The sequence below is a fragment of the Hippoglossus stenolepis genome, chromosome 2, assembly GCF_022539355.2.
Source record: "Hippoglossus stenolepis isolate QCI-W04-F060 chromosome 2, HSTE1.2, whole genome shotgun sequence".
NCBI lineage: Eukaryota > Metazoa > Chordata > Actinopteri > Pleuronectiformes > Pleuronectidae > Hippoglossus > Hippoglossus stenolepis.
In genome coordinates, this window is record NC_061484.1 from 12,223,657 (window position 1) to 12,245,827 (window position 22,171).

General features: G+C 39.6%; 1 protein-coding gene across 1 annotated transcript in view; it reads left to right on the forward strand.

The window, feature by feature from the left end:
* The window catches only part of tusc3 (tumor suppressor candidate 3), a 66,414-nt gene that overhangs the window by 38,671 nt on the left and 5,572 nt on the right, over window positions 1-22,171 (forward strand). Inside the window, exons 7-8 of the mRNA XM_035183491.1 lie at window positions 12,025-12,088; window positions 17,206-17,280. Of these exons, the coding sequence (XP_035039382.1) occupies window positions 12,025-12,088; window positions 17,206-17,280 (139 nt within the window). The remainder of the gene's footprint in view (window positions 1-12,024; window positions 12,089-17,205; window positions 17,281-22,171) is intronic.

Genomic DNA, 22,171 nt, shown 5'->3' on the forward strand with positions numbered 1-22,171 from the left:
ATATCACCCCAGGGACATGTCGAGTTTTCCTTTTTATTTGTCAGGTGTAGTTTTGCCTGCCATCATCTAAGTGTGCTCACTGTATTGTGAAATTAAAATAAAAAGTCCTACAAAATTAAGGAGGAGAAAGAGAAGGGGATGCAGACATTGAAAAAGCTATAGGGTCATAGAAGAAACAGAGAGATGAACAAAGAGGCAAGAACATTTTCCTTACAATCGGTGATAATGTAGTAGACCGATACAAGCCTTGTGTATATTTGCGCACACACAGATCCTTCCTCTGTGAGTAATGCCGGGGTTTACAGATACAAATATGCAGAGCTGTATACTTCTTGAGGAGATCCTAAAAAAGGATTGCACAAAGCCAAAGTCAAACAAAAAGAAAAACAAGCTTAAAAACAGCATCATGACACGAGCTCCCTCTGTGAGAGATATCAAACTATAGTTGATATTAGCATCAGTCAACTATAGTGCTGGTTTTTGTGTTGGCACTTAAGCGTGAAAAGGGGTAGACAGAGCGTGGAAGACATGCCAGGTCAGAGTTGAACCTGCGGCTGCTGCAGAGGACTCAAACCTCGGTACAGGGCCCCAACATATATTTTGCTTCTTCTCTGTCTCAGCTGTTTTGTCCCATGAATTCCTTCCTGCCCTAGTAATGAGTTGCTCTTTCCCTTTCCCCTCTTGCAGCTTCCTTTGCTTCTCCGTGCCCTCCGCCCTCCATCACTCTCTCATATCTCTGTCTGTCCTCATACCATGTTGCAGTCTTCATAGGAAAGAAGTGCGGTCAGCTAGTTTGAAACCTCCCCATCTGCCTGCTGCTTCTCTCCTTTCGTCCTCTCTCCTTCCTGCCTTTCTCTGAACTGAGCAGAGTGATGAGGGCAGCATTAAAGCTTTGACGTACTCAAGTGTGGAAAATAAGGGCAGAAATTAATTCCCAAATTGTAGCCATAGGCGTCTGATTCAAAGGCAAAGGTGAGCAGGTCCTAAAAGATGTATTACTGAGCATGCAAGAAACAAATGATGCCAATTAGGCAAGGCTGAAGAGCTGTGGGAAGGGCCACTGCATGGGCTGTTGAAGTTGGGAAACCGGAAGATCAACCCAGAAAATGCAGAATTTCATGAATTCTTCAAACTAGAAAGGCAGCTTCCGAAACACAAGAGTGAAGTGAAGGGGTCCAGACTGTTGTTCATGAAGGTGGATGTCATAGCAAGTCTTTGTGCATGTTTTATGTGACTGCATTAGATTGTACAGGTGTACCGAATAAATGGACCATAGGATGTATGTGAACCTATTATGTGAAATCATATGACGGTATCGAGGGCTGTCTCTATTATGCTATAACTTCGTGTTTAAGCCGTGTACAGGCCCAGTCTGCCAGGGCTCATTGCGGAACCATAATTATTCCTCTTTGCAAGATAAACCCAGTGACATATCGTACATGCTTTAACTCAACCACTTTATTGCCTTCCTGCAGCCACTCAACCAACATAGCAGCAGGTACAGCTGCATTAGATCCGGTTGGTAATGGCCTTCATCGCTTTCTTATCGCCCCCCCCTCCCCTCACACCTTTTTCCACCTTCATCCTCTCTTCAAATCCCTCTCTTCAAATCTCTGTCCTCCTGTCCTGTTAATGGCTTCAACTGGTCAGATGATATTGAAAAGATACCCGTCTTATCTTTCCTGTTCTCCTTCCCTCTCATCTTTTCATGTTACTTCCTCTCACCTCCCTGTCTACTCTCTCACTCCTCTCTCTCTCTCTCCCGAGACAGTGTAATTCCTTTAAAATGACGAGCGAGCGAGGCCAGGTAGACTATATTGAAAGGATTTGTCAACTGACGAATGGCGCGGCCAAGCAGATGAAATTGTACTGAGCGTCTCAATGTGCAGCCAAGAAAATTCTGCAAGCTCATTTTTGCTCAGACACACAAAATGGGACATAGACACATTTGTGCGTCAACATACATATAGAAACTCAATGACCATAGCCAAACCCATTTACATAGGTCCCACTACACATTTGTACAAATAAAATACTACAGCCACAGTCTGACACACACAATACAAGAGAACAAAGTAATGTATTGAACATTGTCTCATTACTAAATTTTGTGTGATGTTGAAGTATTTGACTGTATTGTCAGGCAAGACACCTATAATATGAATTTCAACATCAGCACCGGGGAGTCCCTCAGCTTTGGGTTTTACTACGAATAACCACTTAGTTTTTTTCCACTCTATTGACTGATGACATTTCCATATTTCCAGCTGATTTCACAGGATTGGTTGATGGCTTTTGGCAGCTTTTGGCAGCAGCCCTCTCTACATTACTGCTAACCTTTCACATTTCAAAAAAAGAACACTGCTGCCACTTTCATTTGTTCTCTTCAGCTAGTTGACTTCCGACTTGAAGAGTTTTAGAGTGTGTTGTGTGTGTGTGTAAGTGAGAGTGGGTTCTGCTTTATCTTTTTCGCCTGTACCTGTACACATCGGTGTGTATTTGATCGAGAGAATGCTTGTGTGTTTATCCGTGTGTTTTCAGCCGATACAGACTGAATTGAACTGTGTAGTGAAGCAGTGAAATAAATTGTACTTTAGGCCAGCTATTTGTTCAGACCAGTAGACACTGACCATCCCTCTCTGCGGCTATACTCAGCCACTCGCACACTCACACACTCGCAGTCATTCACAATGTGATTGGAACTATTGTATTTGGCAGAACATTTTTAAATTAAGAAAGTATATATATTATTAAACACAAATGTTGATCTGAGAGATGCAGGGTTTGGTGTAGAGAGGAGAAAATAGAAAAAAAAATATTGACCAGTGTATCCCATCAATTACTAAGACAGTTTCATAATAAATACAAAATATGTCTCATAATAACATATAAGGTTTCTATGTAAAGCTCTGTGCAGCGTTCCGTGCCTCACTCTCTCTTTCTCTCTTCCCCCCCCTTCCGCCTCCATCAGCACCCCCGGGAGAAATCCCACTGCATCAGTAGGTCGTCAAAACATCTATATAATTTTTACCGTCCTCGCAGGCAGGCAGGCAGGGAGGCCTAATCATAGTTTCAGTTGTAGCTGTGCATGTTCCTGCGAGGTGCATTCTCAGCAGGCAGGCAGACCTTGGTTTGACACCTGCAGACACACATACTCTCTGTGCACCTGTCACTCGGGCTCTGTTTAGCACGCAGCGCTCATATTTTAATGAATGGACATTTAAGATCTCATCTGTTTGAAATATGTGGCTCTAGAAGCTCAGTGATAAAGTGACTATATGCTTTCTGTTCCCTCATTACTTGGCATCTCTACTCTCCTGGACTGTACACCATCACCTTTAATAAAGAATGACTGTAGCTTGCTTACTTTCTATCGGGTAAGCTAGTTAATTCAGTACTTCGATGAAACGACAAGGCGTATTTCAACCACAGACTCCTGTCTCGTAAGTGTCTGCAAACCATTCCACTCTGCAGAACAATTTTCACTCTGACAGAGAAGGTGAAATGAAAGTGGATGGTGCAACAAAGCCAATTACGTAGCTAGAATAGCCTCCTCTACTTTGGACTACGGCTGTCCATTTCCTCAAAGGTCAGTAATGTTAGGATGGCTTGTTATTGATCAGTGGCTCAAATCTGTTGGTCAAACTTGCCTGGAAGTGAATCCATTCATTGTGTTGATTTCATTTCAATAAATCCATTGCATTAGATTAAATGCCAGTTAAAATGTATTAAATTCACTGGAAATAAGCCTGCAGGAGTTGATCCTTCTGTCTGACACATTAAAAGTTGGAAAACACTCAGCACAACTTGAGCTGTTGGCCACTAAGAAGGTTTATTGGAGTACTTGGGGTGTAACTGCCTTGCTCAAGGGCATATAAATATTGGAAACAAGGGAGGTGAAAGTTTTTATTTGTTGGTTTGTTTGTTTGCCTAGTCCCTTCATCCCTGTCCAGATTTATTCAAACTGTCTGCTGGTCGAACCAACGGTGTCTGGGTTTTTACTACTTATTACTAAATAAAATTCCACAAATCCCTAACAAACAAAACACATATGATACATACTCTTTTGAGGAAATGAGTAGTCACCATATTCTACTGATTGACATATTTTCAAAAACAAGAACAGGTTTTAAATGGTTTTAATTGACTCTTGGGTTCTGGACTCTCCATGGAGTGTGTAAACATTGAACTGTGAGTAGATAATGAGATTTTAAAGCATCATCTGAATTCCTAAAACAAAATTACCATATATTTTCAAATGAAGAGTTCAATGAACCTTCCCGTAGTCCCTCTGCTGTTCTGGATAAATGATCTATGTATGCTCTCAGTTCTGCTCCATAAAACCAAGAGGTATTTAAATTCCAAATTTTCAGCCTTCATTTAAAAATTAATTGCTTTAATTTTCACCTTTTGATTATTCTCCACTTATTTTTTCAACATTTTCTGTTCTGAGCTCCATCATGTGTCAGAATGTTGTGTGGCTCTTTCAGGTTACAGGTCTGATTCTTTCTAGATGTTTCTTCCTGGAAACAATAGTCTCTCTGCCTTGTTTTCTTCTTCCACCATCTTGCTCTTACTCCATCTTATTTAACTTAGATCACAGTTTTATTGTGCTCCCTGGGTCCAGAGTGGTGGTGTTGGTTGGGAAACCAGACAGTTCAACTTTATCACTGATATTCATTTGTGGAGTTAAACTGTATGGGTTCTGTAACTTGATGTTTGTTTTAACTTTAGTCGCTAGCAAAGCTACTAATCTCACGTTAACTCCAGGTTAGTACGAGTTGCAAAAGCTGACCTCTACTGCATTTTGGAGCATTTGGGGTTTTTTTCTATGAAAAATTAGATCAGTTGAGGTATCTTGAAGTACGTATGTATATATGTTAGCTAAGTTAGCAATTTCTTAAGTTAAAAGTATTATATTACAGTTTAGAATTTTTTTTATTATATTTATATAATCATCATCAACACCCTTACAAAACATACAATACAAACAAATGCAAAATAGGCTACATAACTTATATCTTCTTTGAATCTCATATTGCTGTTGTAATAATCAACAAGAATTTCTCCAGATCAATAATAGTTTATTCTTCATATATTAAACTTGTTTATCTGAGTCTATCCTCGGAACTATCCCTAACCACTAATGATCCAGAGAAATGTATAATTTGACTAGCTTGGTACAAACCAAACATTTGTCCTAACACTGGTTGTTGATTAGCAGACAGTCTCCGCAGTCATTCCTGTTGCCAGTTTACCTTTCCATTTAATATCATGCCACCTCACCATGTTATTTGCATAGACTTCTCATATTTTACATTCATTCGGATACGTCACTTAAATGCATGTTTACATTCATATGATCCTTTTGATTGTGTGGAAAACCTTGGCTAAGGCTTTTACCAAGAGCACCTTGCAAGGTTTCACTTCTAAGATTGCCCGTCATTACAACCACTGAAATCAACCCACAACGTCTAAAACCACTGTTTATACAAATGATGCATGTATTCCCACTCCATCTCTCTTCCGCTCTCTTACTTACTCTTTCTCCCCTGTTCTTTCTGCTTTGTTGACTTTTCATTTATCCCTCTTCCTGTCTGAGCGCCTGCTGACCTTTAGCGAACATAACACACACAAACACACATTTACACACGCTATGCACACAAATACATGATACAGGATGGAAAAAGGATGAATATAGCTATTTGTAAAGGTTATCTGGTCCACGGGTATTAACAGCTAACAGTACAATGGTCTGGTTTTAAAAGAGAGAGTAGTCAAGTGAAAACAAGGAGGGACAACGCCTGTTCATTGCTTGTACACTTTGAGTTATGACTGTTTAATTAGCATTTCCATGTGTTTTTTCTGACTTGCGACATGGTCGGATGTGACACATTAAGAGACTAATTGACAGCCACTTGCCAGAGCCTGTTCTCAACCTCATTTTTACACAATCGTATGCATGTGAGATATGGCCTTCCTCTGTGTGTATGCGTGTGAATGTAAATGCATATTATTCGCCTGCATTGGTGTAGACACCCAATTTGCTTCAAAGTCTAACAAATGAGCTGTTTCATGCAGTTCTTATATAACAAGGTTTCTTAATGTCAATGTATTCAAATGAGTGCATGAACACAGACACCCACTAGGCTATTCGCATCTTTATTCTTGTATTAGAAAGAGTGTGAACACATATATTACCGAGATCTTGATCCTAAGAGAATGAATTAAGAAAACACACTAGTAAATTATCATCAGGGGGTGTGTTTGGTAAAAGTCTCAACATATTTAATAGTCTAATGTTGATATTTGAACCATACATACATACATCATACACCATACATATCCAATTACAGAATACTTTTTTAGTCCAATTCTTTCACAAAATTGCACTTAATCATTTACATGTTATTTAAGGACAGATTTGTTGTTTCCAAGTCATTAAGAGAAACTGGGATCTTAAAAAGCTAATCCATCACATTCATTGAAACAGTGGTAGTCTGAAGTTTCACCAGAAAGCTCAACAGCATGAACCTGCCTAAATTCATGAAGGTGAGCCATGAAGATGCTGTTTAAAATGGGGAAAAGAAAAGTATATGTCAGCATGTTGTATGGTAAAGTCACATCGAAATCAGTAATAGAATTTAATGGTTTTGTTTCAACAAGATGAAAATATTTTAGCTTTGTTTCTAAAAGACAGACAATTAAGGCTAAGTCAACTGATGTTTTATTTTTCTTAATTAAAAGAAACAAATCACATGAAAAGCCAACAATTAATTGATCGGTAAATTATATTGTTGCTCTGGGTTTCTTCACGATGATGAACATAGTGTTTTGTTGAAGTTGATTCTAAATACAACATCCCTCTGCAATAAATACTCAGTAGTGCACCAAATGTGGATAAATGCAGTCTCCGGTATTAACAGTGTTAAGTAACATTAGCTATAATATTACATTGTATCGCTGTTTTGAGAATAACACATTAACACATTTTTTAAAGATTTGGGTTTTCACTGGGCTGAACTGAGAGCACGACAAACATATTGCTGATTTAGTTCTTTTCATTAAATTTGTTGACAGTAACAAAAACATAGGATGTGTTTTTGACTTCTTAGGTAAACCTTCGAAGTAAAGTTCTCTTGCCCTGTGTTTTCAGCACGTACATAGTAACTTGGCAGTAGAAGCATTGGTGCCGGTCCTATAGTTGGAGATAGATGAATCAGTCTGTCCATTTTTAAATTAAATAGATGTAAAACAGGTCTTTTTTGTATATTATTTGGCTGTATTCAGCACCCAACCATATTTCAAAGACTGAATGTGTATGTAGGTAACCTGTATGTGTGATTAAATTAGAGGGAGTGCGTTTTAGTGTGTGAATGTTGAGTTAGCTCTTCCATTTATCTCCATGTTAGATCAATGGGCTGTGGCAGCTTTTACTTCCAGACCACCTGGATGTATGTTCCTATAATGAACACACACTTTCTTTCACATAGAGAAATGTTCCCCGAACAGTCGAGCCCACAAACAGCCATTCGGTTAGTAGTTTTCAGTATACACATGCATAGGTTCACTCTCAGCCTTGCACACTAATGAATGGAACTCCTTCTTTCTAATCCATCAGATTAATTGGAAGTGCCCAGCCATGGATTGAGGAATTTTTCATTCCCCCAACCACTGCTCTCTCTTATAGCCTCTATCTGCAGTTGCTGTTTGTGTTGAGGGGGTAAGATGCAGAGAGTCTTGGAAAAAAAACTGAATGAAGTAATGTTTGTTTAGTTTTACTAATGAAAAAAAATATCTAAAATGCAGTTGTTGCTCATTCAATGTGTCAATGAACAGCCATGACATATTGGTCCTTTCCAAATTAGTTAACGCAATGCTGAATAATCTATTGTGGCTTTCAAAAATAAAATAAAAAGTGTGAACACAGGAGCAGAGACAGAAAACGTTTTAAGATGTTTATTGTAAAAGTTTGCAAAAATCATAGAAGTTGAGTAAACAGACTGATGGTACTGAATTGTGGTAATACCAAACTAGGCAGGGGCCAGCAGAGGTTCTGGGTTTGACTGGTTTCCTGATAACGAAGCAAGGCAGGCAGGTGCGGTGTCTGGACTGGGTTCTAATGCAGGGTTACAGATGAAGGGATGTGACTTAATATTGCAGGCCGCTGAGTGATGGACCCGAGGCACAGGTAGACAGACTATTACCAAGACGGAGACAGGTAGCTGACGGACAGGTCATTTCAAAAAGACAGACAAAGAGTGTGTCTGTAATGTTTACACCACTGGAAGTGACTGAACGATCTAGCAGAGAGGGATCAACCAAACGCCAGGCCAGCACAAAACACACACAAACACACACACATAAACACAAACAGCACCACGAAACAAGGACAAACACAAGGCCGGGGGGGAACAGCATGCAAACAAGAGCAAGATGGGGAAGAGAACCAAGTCCTAACACTCTGTGCCAGGTATATCAGTTTGTTTTACAACCGGTATCTGTGGATTTCCCATGCTGCGCACCAGTAGCAATGCATATGGTGATAGGAACAGAGCAGGCTACAGTATAAGCACGGCTGAGTAGCTCAGCTTTGGCTGAGTCTTTGGCAAAAAACCTAGCAAGCGTCCCAGAAAAGTTTCTGATGCTCCAGATAACAAAGAAACTTGGCATTTGGAGGAAGGATTACTGTCGAAAAAAAGAATGTGATCAACAAAGACAGATTGACATCTGTGTGGCCTTTTGTTGTTGAAGGATAGAAGAGGAGAAGCTGAGGGCAGACACGGATGTTGAACTGTTCACATGTCTCTGCATGCAACAGTGTATATAATATATATATATAGTGTTTGCACATTTTCAAGAGTGTGCTGCCATATATCAGTCTTATAAAACCACAATATAAAAGTGCTGCAAAGGTCCACAATGGTACTGTAAACATAGTGCAACTGAACACCTTTATAACCTGTATCATATTCATATTGTGTTTATAGAAAACAGTGTGTCGCAAGGCACCAAGACTGCACTTGTGTTTATGCCCATATTAATGTTTTTTAGTGGTGGTGACTTGTGCTGCTTTATGTGGAGACGTGCCTTTGTGATTTTGTCACTCCCTCCATAAAGTTACATAAAGATAGGGCTTGTTTGGTTGTTATTTGGTGGATTCTATGAGCCTTGATGTAGCTTGTAAAACCTCGTAACTCAGGAAAGGCTCATGTCAAATGAAAGCTGAACCAGAGTGTGAAACATTTTAAAAATAAGTTAATCTTAACTACAACTCATTTAACATAGTTTCATTGAGCTTCACAGCATTCCTAGTCAATCAGCACCCAAGTCAAAAACCACAAGTTTTGTCTGCTGGCTTGTCCTAAAGACAAGTGTCATTTAGAAAGTTGTCTTACAAACTTCCAAATAAAGAGCAACCCATCCAAAACAAACTTTCTTTTGAATTGGGGCTTAAGTTTGTCAGTCAATAATGAAGGCATCTTGATAACTATTCAGAAATCCATGATTGTATTCAAGACAAAAGGATTTTTTCAGCCTAGAGCCTTTGTCGTCTTTATGTCTGCTTTCAAGTGACAAAAAGCTTCATTTCTCTCCACTGAAGCAGAGAAAAGCTGTCCACCCTTTACTCCTCCTCCTTTGTCATCTTCTATTCATCCTTCCATTCTTATGCTTGTTTGATAGGGACAGAAATGAACACTGGGGCAGTCAAGTGGAAAAAGAGGCCCTTGATGTGCTTTAAACTTAGATGCTAATATCTGCATGGATTCAACAATGTGAAACACACTGAAAGACTTTCCTCCTCTTTCTTTCTTTCTATTTGGCTTCTTTAGTCTTTTTCTCTGCATCTCCCCATCACTTACAAAGAGGCAAGTAGAACTAGGCCTCTGACACCTTATCAGAGAAACTATGGAATTGGAGACACTGTCATTCATCTGGACAAGCCGTGTGGCCTTGGTGCTGGCTGCAACTGACACTGATCGGTTTGCTTATTAGAAATTATTTTATAGACAAACACATTGCTAGATTAAGGTTACACTTTTACATTTAATGACAAAAATAATAAATCCTAACCAACCAAATACAAAATCTAAGATGAATTCTGTTCAACTTTTAATTCTTGAACAATCCTCAAACAAGTCTAAAATTACCCCACTTTAGACTTTAGAGTCATTAACCCTTAGGGAAAACACTCAAACTACTTTTCACACATTAAAGTAAACCCTTGCTTGTACATATTGTTACTAAGACAAATACAAATATAAAAAATACTACTATTAGTAATATAAAGTGTGCAGCTGTCCATGACACATCATCAGAGCAGTGCTGTACTGTGACGGACATAAAGAAAGATAAGTGTAAGCAGGGTTGGGCTGCCCCTGGACCCTGGGCTGTGCGATGCTCATGAGACAATATGATTTGGCCAAAAGGCAATTTATCTAGCAGTACACTAACATGTCTGTCAAGCTGGTCCCTTCCGGCTGTTTGCCTGTCAGGTGCTTAACAGCCATGCACAGTGTCACCTCAGGTTAGGGTGAAGGAAAACTTGCAGATAAGTGTCATTGCTGAGGAGTTGACAAGCATCATGGATATTGTCAAGAAAAGTTGGTGTCGTGTTTTGCTTTCCATGGAATGGACATGCAATTATTCTTACACTGATGGCAAAGGCCAAACATGAGCATCATTATAACTGGAAACAGAGAAGAGTTGCAAGGACAAAATGCTCTTTGATGACAATAAAGTTCTTTGGAACCAAACTGTGGCGATTGGGTGCACAACATACAGCTTGTTATGAAAGAGGCAGTGTTATGCATGCAAGTTTTGTCCTGAGTGAGCTTATAGCAAAGAGGCTAAACCTCATTCAGAAGGGGAATTTATGATTATCATCATCACACCATCATCAGTCCATCATACCTGTGACTAGCATCATCACCATGACTACCATCTGACATCAGATGCCTCACCAAAAATAAGCATTTCCAGCTATTGAAATAGAGAGTATGAGTTCAGTCATATAGTATGACCCCTAGAGGACGCTACAAAAAATAGAGAGGCCCTTGATGGGGTAAAATGTGTACAAAAGGTAAGATAAGTTTAGATGAACATGAACCTGGACAACATGCGAATTCAATTAATACCAAAGAGAAAATTCTAAGTGAGAAAATTGGATTCCGAAATTGATCTTAAATCAGCTGTATGCCTTTAGCCATGACTGCACCTTTACTTATACAAACAACGACATCTCATGTATTTCCAAAGAATCAAAATATGGTTAAATGATATTCTGTATTGTCTGTTTTTCTGTAAGCGTTTGATTGATTTGGTGACTTGTTTTGTTCTCTAAAACATTTGGAAGCAGTATTTAATACATGATAGATGAAGAAGGTTTTACAGTTCTGGCAAGTTTAGCAGTAGGAGCCTGCTTTTAGAGGCTGGACAGTGAAGGCAAGTTAATGCAGCTGTGTGCTGCTGAAGGTTTAAATTGATATCTGTGCTCACTTAGTGAAATGGCAGCACCTATATACACCTATGTATTTATATGGGTGAATTCCTCATGACTCAGAACACACAGACACAGCCAGAGATCGATTGATGCTTGTCTGAAGTGTTGCTCCACATATTCTCCCTCACAAATTACACAAAACCCTATGTGCTTTTCATGTCCATCATGATAATGCAAAAGCTGAGATTAAGCCATGAACAGCATTATTGGCTACAACAAGATCAGGGTTTGCTTAAATTAAACAAAGTTATTGCACTCAAAAGATAAAGCGATGTGAATATAAAAAAGGGTTGTGCTCTCTTTACTGGTCAATTTTCGAATCCCTTCTTTGTTCAGTGTTTCCAACTTTTCTGCTGGATATCTCGCACCACCCTGTTCGTCACTGTTCCTAACTCAATTCTCCATTGCCCTACTGTATGTTTTGTCACTCCTTAAATTAGGAAGATTCACTGAGGCTGTTACCTTGCGTGACCTTTTGCCAGGTGAAAATAACAACTCTCTCCTCTCTCCCTCTCCCACAGAGTTACATTCATGGCAGCAGTCAGGCTCAGTTTGTGGCCGAGTCTCACATCATCCTTCTTCTGAGTATCCTTACGCCAGCGTGTTTGCGAGTGCCCGTGTCATGTGTTGACATAAATTGAAACATGATGCCTTAAAATGAAAATCATGCTGAGTAATTTAACTATCTGTGAAATGTTTAACAGCTCATATTGGCGACAAACTCCTCTAATTTTCCATTTGCTTAAATGCAACACCCAGGAAGCCACTTTTATATTTCTGGATCAGCATTACAACTTGCCACTTTCATTTTCCCAACATGAAACCTTTGTCCTCTGTGTGCAGGCTCCTCAGGGAGTCTGCCTGCAGGACTGAACAAACACACAATACAAAGACAAGAGATTGTCCTCTTTTAACTTCACCTCCTTGCCTGATTTGATCCAATGGATGATAGACTGTGTATGTGTGTTTTCCCGTGTACTCGCTTGGCAGGACAGATGCTTGTGTTTGTGTTCTTCTCTGTCGGCTTGTGTACCCAGGTGTACTTGCGCCAGTGCCTTTGTATGTGTGCAGGTAATGATACTGTTCATTCCTCGCTATTGTGTTTCTCCTCAGGGGAAATAGCAGGTCCAAGGTTGCACCTGCTTCAGAGCAATATTTGTCTGTCCACGCTCCCACTCTTTTTTTGTTTGTTTTGTTTTCTCCTCATCTGATTACATCTAAATGAAACACACACATTCACACATTCACACCTGCTGAAATGCTAACACACCTACTCTCTTGTCTGTACAGGTGGTGTTAACGCATTTTATGACCGTCATAGACATCCCCATGGATTTGGCCTTGTTTGATTCCTCATACACACATGCACCCAAGTACCAATTGCATCTGCATATCATTTTAGGATGAGACAGAAGCACAGATGTACGCATTTGGATGTTTTATTATTATTTTTGTGAGTATTGCGTTTAAGTGCCAATATAGAAGGTATGTGTGGGAGATATTGCTCTTTTAACACACGATGGCCACATTTTGAGAGGTTTATTAGTATTTGGACAGATACAAATCAGGTCAAACAAAATCATCTGTCAATAGCTGTGTCCCAATTCAGGGGCCGATTCCTTTAAAGGGCGGCCGAACCGAAATGTGACGGACTGCTCTATGGAGAATCTTATTTATTAGAAGCCTGATGCTTATGCGTACTCTTCTGAAATTTTGGTCTGGTCGTTTGCTGCCATTATCTCTTGTTGAAATCCCAATTGTCAATGGTGCGAAATGAATCCTGGGATACTTTGGCCATAAAGGAGCCACCTGTTGGAACCTTAGTTGCTCAGGAATTGAAGGACCATTGAAATGAGACCGCTTAGTCGCGCTGCTGTGACACAATCGGTCTTTAAATGCAGCCTCCTTAAGGTTGCGGCCCATGAATTGCGAGAATTGCTCAGCTAATGACTTAAGTTCACAGACATAACCACACATTTTTCATCTTCCCTGGCGATGCCCTCCCAGAGCTACACTCGTCTCTCTGCCTTTAGTCTGGTCTTCAGCGGCTGGAATGGAGCTCAAGGTCAATCACCTTGAGATCAGGTGATTTACTAGGCCAGTGGAAGGATATACCACCTGAAAATCTCACCCTCAGCATTCATCCTGTTGTTTCTGTCAGCAATGAAATCGTCAATAAATGCCAGGGGGAGCAGGTTCCATTTAGATAATAGATCCCCATCCTCGTTTGACAGATGAGGTGGTGGCTTTAGGTCACAAGCTGTTCTTTTTTTCTATCTCTACATTTCCTTTTTTTTTCCTCTGCAGACTGACCTGTCTGTTTTGAGGTTTACCCAGTGTTTTCATCTTGTGCTGAATCCTCCGAGGTTAAAGTCATCATCATTGACGAAAAAATCATATGCATGCTTGACTTGCTGCGAAGACATGGAAAGGTTTTTTGTTTACCGTGCAAAAGATTTTCTGCTCATCCACGTGACTTTTGCTCCTCGGTCAACCCAGTGGATTTTGCCATTTTCTAGTTCTCCACTGTGCCCCTTTTTCTTTTTACAGTGTACCTGGTGACTTTAGCAAACCAACTACTTTTGATACTCCACCTCAAAATTGTGAGCCACATATGAACGCTGTCTGTACATGCACTGTACATGAACATTTGAACAATATACATCTGCCCAACAAACATTTCAAGTATCCAATTTTGGGTATTTCGGGCAATATCTATTGAAAATGTTCTCGCACAGTTCCATCAACATTAACATAATCCATTGTTACCTCCCCCAAGGAGGTTTTGTTTTCAGCTGTGTCTGTTGGTCGGTGTGTCAGCAGGATTATGCAGAACCCACTGAATGAATTTCCAAGAAACCTTGCGGAGAGATGGAACATAGGCCAAGAGAGAGCCCACTCACTTTTTGGGTGGAATCCAGGAAGAAAAATGTCACTTTCATAAACATTGCACAGGGCGCTTTTTGACATTTTGACCAATTTTTACAGAGAATGCATGGATCTTGGTGAAAACACCAGGCATGTGTAGGGGACTGGTATCAATAAGTTTGCACTGTTTTGTGACAAAAACAAAGATCCAGATCTAGTGGATTTACATTTTTTCAAGTGCATATTTTTACATAGACACTAACGTATTGACTGACGCATGCAGCCATGACAACCCTCCTAAGTGGAATTTAATTTGGTGCGTACAGGTGTTTTTTGTCTGCTTTCTGTCTGTTTGATATTCTGGTGACGTCTGTAAACCTGAGCAGCTTTAGTGGAGTGGCTGAAGTGAATATTAGGGGACAGCTTTTAATACCTAGATTTGAAACCTCTTGTTCTGGTGCAGGCAACTCTAGTGTGAATATCTTCCAGGCTGATCAGGGTGCACTATGATGATGGATACAATCAATGCGGATGGCAGACCTGGCAGTAGGATGATAAGTGGACAGTAGCTGTGGTGGCAGTTCACAGCAGTTTGTTAAATCTAATGGGCTCCACACATTTCTGATGTTCTCCTGCAGGAGACAGGTGTAGGTGTAGGATGTCTGCAGCCCCAAGGAAATCTATTTATTATCATGACTTTATTATCACACTGTGGCACAGCTTCTTCCATCCACCCAGACAGGATGATCCATGGTTCAGCTCCGTCACTGTATGTGGAGGTATCTCTATTGTTTGTGTCTCGTGCCATTCACCATATCATCAAGAGGAGGCCTCAGTGTCTGCTCTGTGTCTCTCAATGTGGCAGCCTTTGTTTGTGCAGCCCACCAGGTTTTCTTCAGTAAAGTGTATTTGTATGCAGAGCACGCTGACAGGAATCTGTAATTAGGTGCTTTGCAACGTGAGGCTGCTCACTGTCGTCTGAACTTTTCATAATCAGATGTTTTTATTTCAAAAAGACATATCACAATAACTAAATGCTGCAAGTACATGGTGCCAGTGTGTGTCCGGCCAGTTAAAAAAAAAGTCAAGTCATAAAAGAGAAAAGTGGCTTTACAGGCCTACATCATCAGTGGTTCCCCTCTTAGTTCAACCTCTTGATAAAGACAAGGGAAACTCGCTCATGATTTTAAAACATAAAAACATTAGCCGTCCTTGCAGAGACAATTTAAAGTTGTCAGCGGGATCTGTGTCACAGATTGGGAACAGCATTTAGAAGAATTTAAAAAATATGCTCGATCAGGATTAAATTGCTTTCTCTTTCTGCAACTGTGTGCTGATTTAGTGCAGCACAATTACCTTTAATTTTGACAGATATGAGGAAAATGGCCATGAAACATTAGATATAATTTATTCTTTCTATATGAAATAATTGTGCCTCTTGATTGTTGGATGTTTCAGTTTGTACTTATGGAAATTAGCGATTCCTACCCCCATCTGCTTGTGTCCCTCGGTCTACGTCCGTAATTTTATTGACCTAACTGTTGGCTTTGGCGAGCCAAGCTCTCTAAGTAGAAACTCTCAATCATCTCTGAGCTCCATATGAGCTTTGTTTGTGCATGAATAGTTGTTTTTCTTTTCCTGCTTTGTGCCCATTTGGTTTTCTGGTGACGTCTCTAAACTTGACCACTTTACTAAAGTAGATAAAGAGACATTTTGTTGACAGCATTCAGCATCCAGTTTTTAAACATCTTCTTATGTTCATAAACAAATTGAGCCTCTTGTTTGTTAGATGGTTTCAATGAATGTTTGTCAGATGTTTATCTTTGTGAGTTTTTGCGTTTCCTTTTCCCATTTACAGTTCCTAGGGAGCACAAAGCTTTGGAGGCAGTCATTAAGAAAATACAGTCAGACTCATACTCCAGGTAGTAGACATCAAATAGGCATCACTGAGGCAGACCTTCTACTAAAGATCTTTGAATTATTGACTATTAATAACACAATCACTTAACTAAATGAACTTCAACAGCATTAAAAAAATCATACACTTCAAAATGTTGCACTGTGTGTAGCTCAGTTATCAATATTCTGACCTTCATAAACTTGTACTTCTCAGAAAACCCTGCACATTCTGGTCATGAACACACTTAGTTTGTGCCACAATCAGGAAGGGACACACTCATGTAAGCTAAGTGTTAAGTTGTTGCTAGTACATAAAACATATTGAAATAAAATATAATAATAAGTCTATAGGTTTCCAATGTACAACGGGTAAATCATAGAACAGTTTCTTCAGATGTTCTTGGCCTGTTGAGTGGTGCTGGCAACAGAAAATAAACAGAAATAAATAAATGTCTTCCTTTCAGTCCATAGCATCTCTGAGAGTGTGTGTATGTATGCATATTTTTATTTTGTGTTGAAAAGCAAGGTTGTTTAACGTGAATGGCTGTGTGTAATGCTACCCATACACTGCAATGCAATACACTCTTAAATTATCAGTTTGATTAACTCCTCTTTGACCAAGTGTAAACAAACATGGGGGTTATGACCTTTAAATTAGTCTGTGTTCAGTCTTAGGCTGTCTAACTGGATTTCAATATACAGTGCAAGTGTTCACGTTCTTATGTTCACACCATATACCTTAAGCTATAGCATTGCATGTGCTGTACTTTCTAATCTGCTTAAGTACTTCTGTGCACATGTATGTACAGTATATGTGTGTATTTTGTAACTGTGTGTATAGCACTGCTTCCCAGGGCAGTGTGTGCGTCATGCTTCCCCCACCCCCCCCCACTCCTGTACGCTAGTGTGTTGTTTCCTTGACAACCTTGTCCCAGATGCTGCAATCACCATGGGGATGGTGCTGCTGAATGAGGCGGCCACCTCCAAGGGAGACGTCGGCAAGAGAAGAAGTAAGTAACAAATATATTTTTGTGTGTTTAGATAAATAAAGGAGGAATATAAAATCAATTCAAGAGAAATCTGATATAAGAGAAACTGAATAGATTAAAAATGTAAAAGTAAAGCGAAATAAATAAAACAATGAATGATATTTTAGGTCCATGCAAGAGTATATTTAATAGTAATTTCTGAATAATATTAAGCCCTGGCTGACTACAGAGCTTTGGTGAAGCTTTAAACAAACTATGTGAGAGGAAGTTTTTTCCTTCAGCGATTTGTGTTCAGCTCCTACAAGCTTGCCTCAGATCCTAGACGGAAACATTAAGCCATGGGCTGAATGTACCACCAGTGTTATCCCGAGGTCTTTTAAGTTTTAGAGGGACTATACAGTTCAGGGTGTGAGAGAAGAGTGACTACAACTCCTCAGTACCACTATTTAGTTTACTGCATAACACTCAAATAAATGTGTCCTAACAGAAATCTGGACAAACACTATCTGGAAGGTTTTCAAATCAAATATTTTGTTTGTTTCACATACAGTTGGCCACAATTTGTCCCAAAGTATCTAAAACTGCTTTTGGAAGAACAGAATGTTGATTTTTTTTTTCTTTTCAAAACCATGTGAGACCATTTTCCGTCTTGTAATTGCGGCAACATTTTCAATCAATCAAAAGTTTATGTTTACCTAAAGAAACTCCTTTTAACTCTTGACCAGGTCTTGGGACCAGCAGTTTTGAGGGGAAACACACTTACCACTCTCTTATTGTACTGCACACTATATAAATACAGACCATTTACCGCATGGTGGTTTTAATGAGGGTGTTTGATTCCTACAATCCAAATCTAGAGCAAACTGAGTTCATTTATATTTTTATATTTCTGTTCATATGGATTTATAAGACTATTTGGAAATGATATGTTCATAAAACAACCACAGAAAAGTTTGTGGGTTAAAGAATTATTCAGTCTGATATTGGTAAAACATGATGTGCTAACACGCACACACATTATGTGACTTTTCAAAATTGACCTAATTTTGGCCTAACAAGGAAATGACTTTCGAGCAAAGGCAGCCAATTTGACCTTAACAAAAATATCTTGTTTTCTTCCTGATTGGTCTCCTACTTTTTCCTTCACATTAAAGGAGCCACAAATGTCATGTGCGCAGAAATTACTGTTGGAATCCAGTTGGGTTTGTGCTTTTGTTTATGTGTGCTCAATAAATGGCCAAAATAACGCAACGCTAAAGGCAAAAAATAGAAACTACATCGTTTTCCCTCACAATCTGCTTTAAATTAACATCTTATTTATGAACAGCAGCAACTAGTTAAAGACCTTCCACAGTTCAAAGATGACCAGCAAGCTGAGAAAATCAGAAAAGGACAAAAAGACACATTCTGAAACATTTACCAAGCAGCACCATTACCAAATGTTTGGTTTAATAAATGAATACAAAATACAAATAATAACTAACATCTATAACTCAAACAATACAATAATATAATATATACAATACATCATAACTCAAATAATACTCACAGTGGACCACCACAGTACAGATCAACTGTTCTTAGTGCTACAGACACACACACTGAAGCAGGTGGAAGATATGACTGTAATTTCCCTTGATTCCCACATTACCTGCAGCTAAATACATATTTATAAATGTTGCATCAAACACGTAAAATCCCTATTGAGCAGCAGCACCTCTATTAACATATTATTCATGGACGCATGTCTCCTCACCTACTTTTTCTTAGTCATTAAATAATTAAACATTCTGCTCATTTATCATTTCTGCTCTTTGTCTTCCTAAGAAGAATTACTTTGCTCCATTTACTTCTTTCTACTCGCCATATGTTTGTTTTACTGAGATCTATGGAACAGAGGTTGATCAGATGTTCTCTTGTGAACAAATATAGCTTTGTAAATATGCACCAGCCCCTGAGAGGCGGAGGATGGTAGATGCCAACCGAGTCTCGTGTAAACCTGGGTCAAAGTGAAACAATGCACAATCAATCGCAGGAAGAGTAAGTCAAAGGGGTGCACTTCGCTGATTGCACTGAAGGTAAATCTCAGATGACAGATGTCTCTGAATCAACACATGCACAGAGCAACCAATTTTCCATTTTGCAGGGGGGTAAAGATGCAGGGTCTTTATGCAGTAATCAACTGTAATGAGGCCTCTGAATCCTGGATGCTGTTCAGAGGTTTTTGCTATAGCTGTTTAGTAACCAGGGTTTCCATGGTGTTTGCACATAGCTTTTCTTTACTTATTTTTAAATGCTACAACCTTATACTACTTTTAAAACATGTAGCTGAATAAACAATGATTGATTTTGTTATTAGTGCAACATTAAATTGTTACTAAGATTCTTAAACATTAAGACCAGATAATCCAACAGCAGAGTTACTTAATTTTGCAAAATGTCTGGGCATTTCCCAAATGGTGGCTCTTGGTGTTTTTGTGGTTTTAAGATAACATGTATCTTTGTGTATCTCCCTGCTCAAAACAGTCGGGCAACTTTCCATATCAAGTCTCAGCAAGTGGCATAAAATGTCAAATAGAGAGGTCACAAAGGGGGATAATTAATTGATGTCAGAGCTGTCATGTGGAGTTTCTGTGACATTTCCGTCATCCTCTCCGGTGCTAAAAACGCTGCAGAGAAGATGACAGAGTTGTTTTAAAAAAAACAAAAAATCACACAAATATGTTCAAGGATGTAAAAAAAAAAAACAGATGTTATGACCAAAGGGCAGCTGGTCCCTGACACCTCCTGTAGACTCTTGCCTGGAGGTGTTGAGGCTGTAGTCCAGCTCATCAGTTTAGATGACGATGGTCACGTGACCAATTACTGTATCTCTGTTCAGTTTTCATTCAGCCGTTTGTCAGCAGAGATACTCAAACACTACTGAACTGATTGCCATGACATTTTGTGGGGGGGGGCTGAGATAAATGGATAATTTAGGAATGTTTTTTTCTCTTTCTTTAAGATGGCAAGATAGGTCGTTGGCCTCGGCAGATTTGCTCTCCAGGAGTTTTCCCATTATCTCTAGATTATCAGAGGGAAGGTAGATATTAGATGCCCTGTATTGGTAATTACCTCAAACACTATAGATGCAGTATCACACAAGTGGATTTCATTAGAGTCAGTGTGATGAAAAAGCAACTCAAGAAACCGTTTGATTGCCTCTGGGGCCAAACACTCATGCATACGCACAGGTACGCACACGGGCAGAAGGAAAAAAATCTAAAGATGATATTATCAACTTTTCGTTCTACTGTTCCTTTGAGAGCTTGGCAATTAAAATGATAACGATTTTATAACCAGCTCAGGACTCGTTTTCAATATCACACTTAAAAAAATAACACACACACACTTATGTTAATTGTGTGTGTGTGTTTACATAATTATTACCTGTGTAATGTGGACATGCCACATGTACACTGCTGAGGACTCATTTATCAATTCTCCCTGTGCTGCATCAATTCCAACAGGTCTCTCTCTCTCTCTCTCTCTCTCTCTCTTTTTGCTCACCTTCATCCTTTCTTTCTCCATCACACTCTCTTTCTCTGTCCTCTTGTTTGGTGCAAAAACATGTTTGCTTCATGGCTTTAACTCAACCTCCCCCTTTCTATAATAACCATCTGCTTATGTCAAAACACTGAAGATGGTCATGCAGATGATAAACTAATGCTGACAGAAACCTGCCACGTGAAACACAACATTGTCACACACTCATGGACATGGACACACAAATTGCACATGGACACACAAATTAAACAAGGGCACTGTAAAGAATAGTTGTCTGTCGGTAATAGAGAGAGGATTAAGCTTGAATCGGAGTGTAATCACTGGATGTGGGTGTTAAATCCCTGGCATATAGCTTCCATACACTGATGTGTGCAGCTACAGGAAGTTATCTGCTGCTTTCATGGCCATCTGCCCCAGAAATCCCAGCGCATGCACTGTTCCTCAGCAAGGGAGTCACTGAACGAGTAAATTGAGTTACAAGATCACTACATATGCAATATCTGTGCGCGGGTGTGCGGTGGGCGGGATGAGATAAGTCAGAGGGAAGGCGAAAGTGAAGCGGGATGAAAAGTAAAGGGGAGTAAAACTTCAAGGAGGGAGGAGAAGAGAAGGGGGAAGAGTAATTGAAAAGTCAGGAAACTGTGAGATGAGTCATTTAAAGAAAACTTTAAAATACGACCACAACCCAAAAAAGTACTAATCTCTGTATTGTGTGATGCCAGCAGGCAGTGTAGAGGTACCTCATCTGTTCTCATCTCAAGACGATGGAAACTCATTAGGGTGTAATTGAAATCTAACTGGCAATATGATGCGACACTAAATACTTGTTTACTTGTGTTTTATTTTTTGTTGTTTCTTATATTGTTATAATGCAGACTCTTGAAGACCCATTGGTGTAAAAGTGTTAACATCGTAATCCTGCAGAGCAAAAACGTGAATCGACAGGACCCACCCATTCTCTTACGGTAAAGATGAGAGGGGGCCTGGTTGAAGTGAGACCGTCCGGAGGTGCACACAGCTTGTCAGATTTTCGGCGTCTTCTTCATTTGAATGGCTGTTGTTTCCAGGGCAACCTGAGGCTGACCAGGGGCCAGTTTGACAACCTGCTAGCTTGGGTTGGTGCCAGTCTCTGTCCAGTTTCATCATCAACACTGATTGGTTTTCACCGCATCGTGTCATGCAAAGTTTTTGCTGCAAAATATTTCAACTCGAGCGGGCGAAGAGCATGACGTGAATTTCGTGTGTATTTGCGACTTTGCATTGACTTTAGGTTAGGGTTAGCAATGTAAAACCAGATTTTGATGTTTAAAAATAAAAAGTATTTAATAAAGGAGGTATAAATGAGTGACTGAAATAAAGGAGGGGG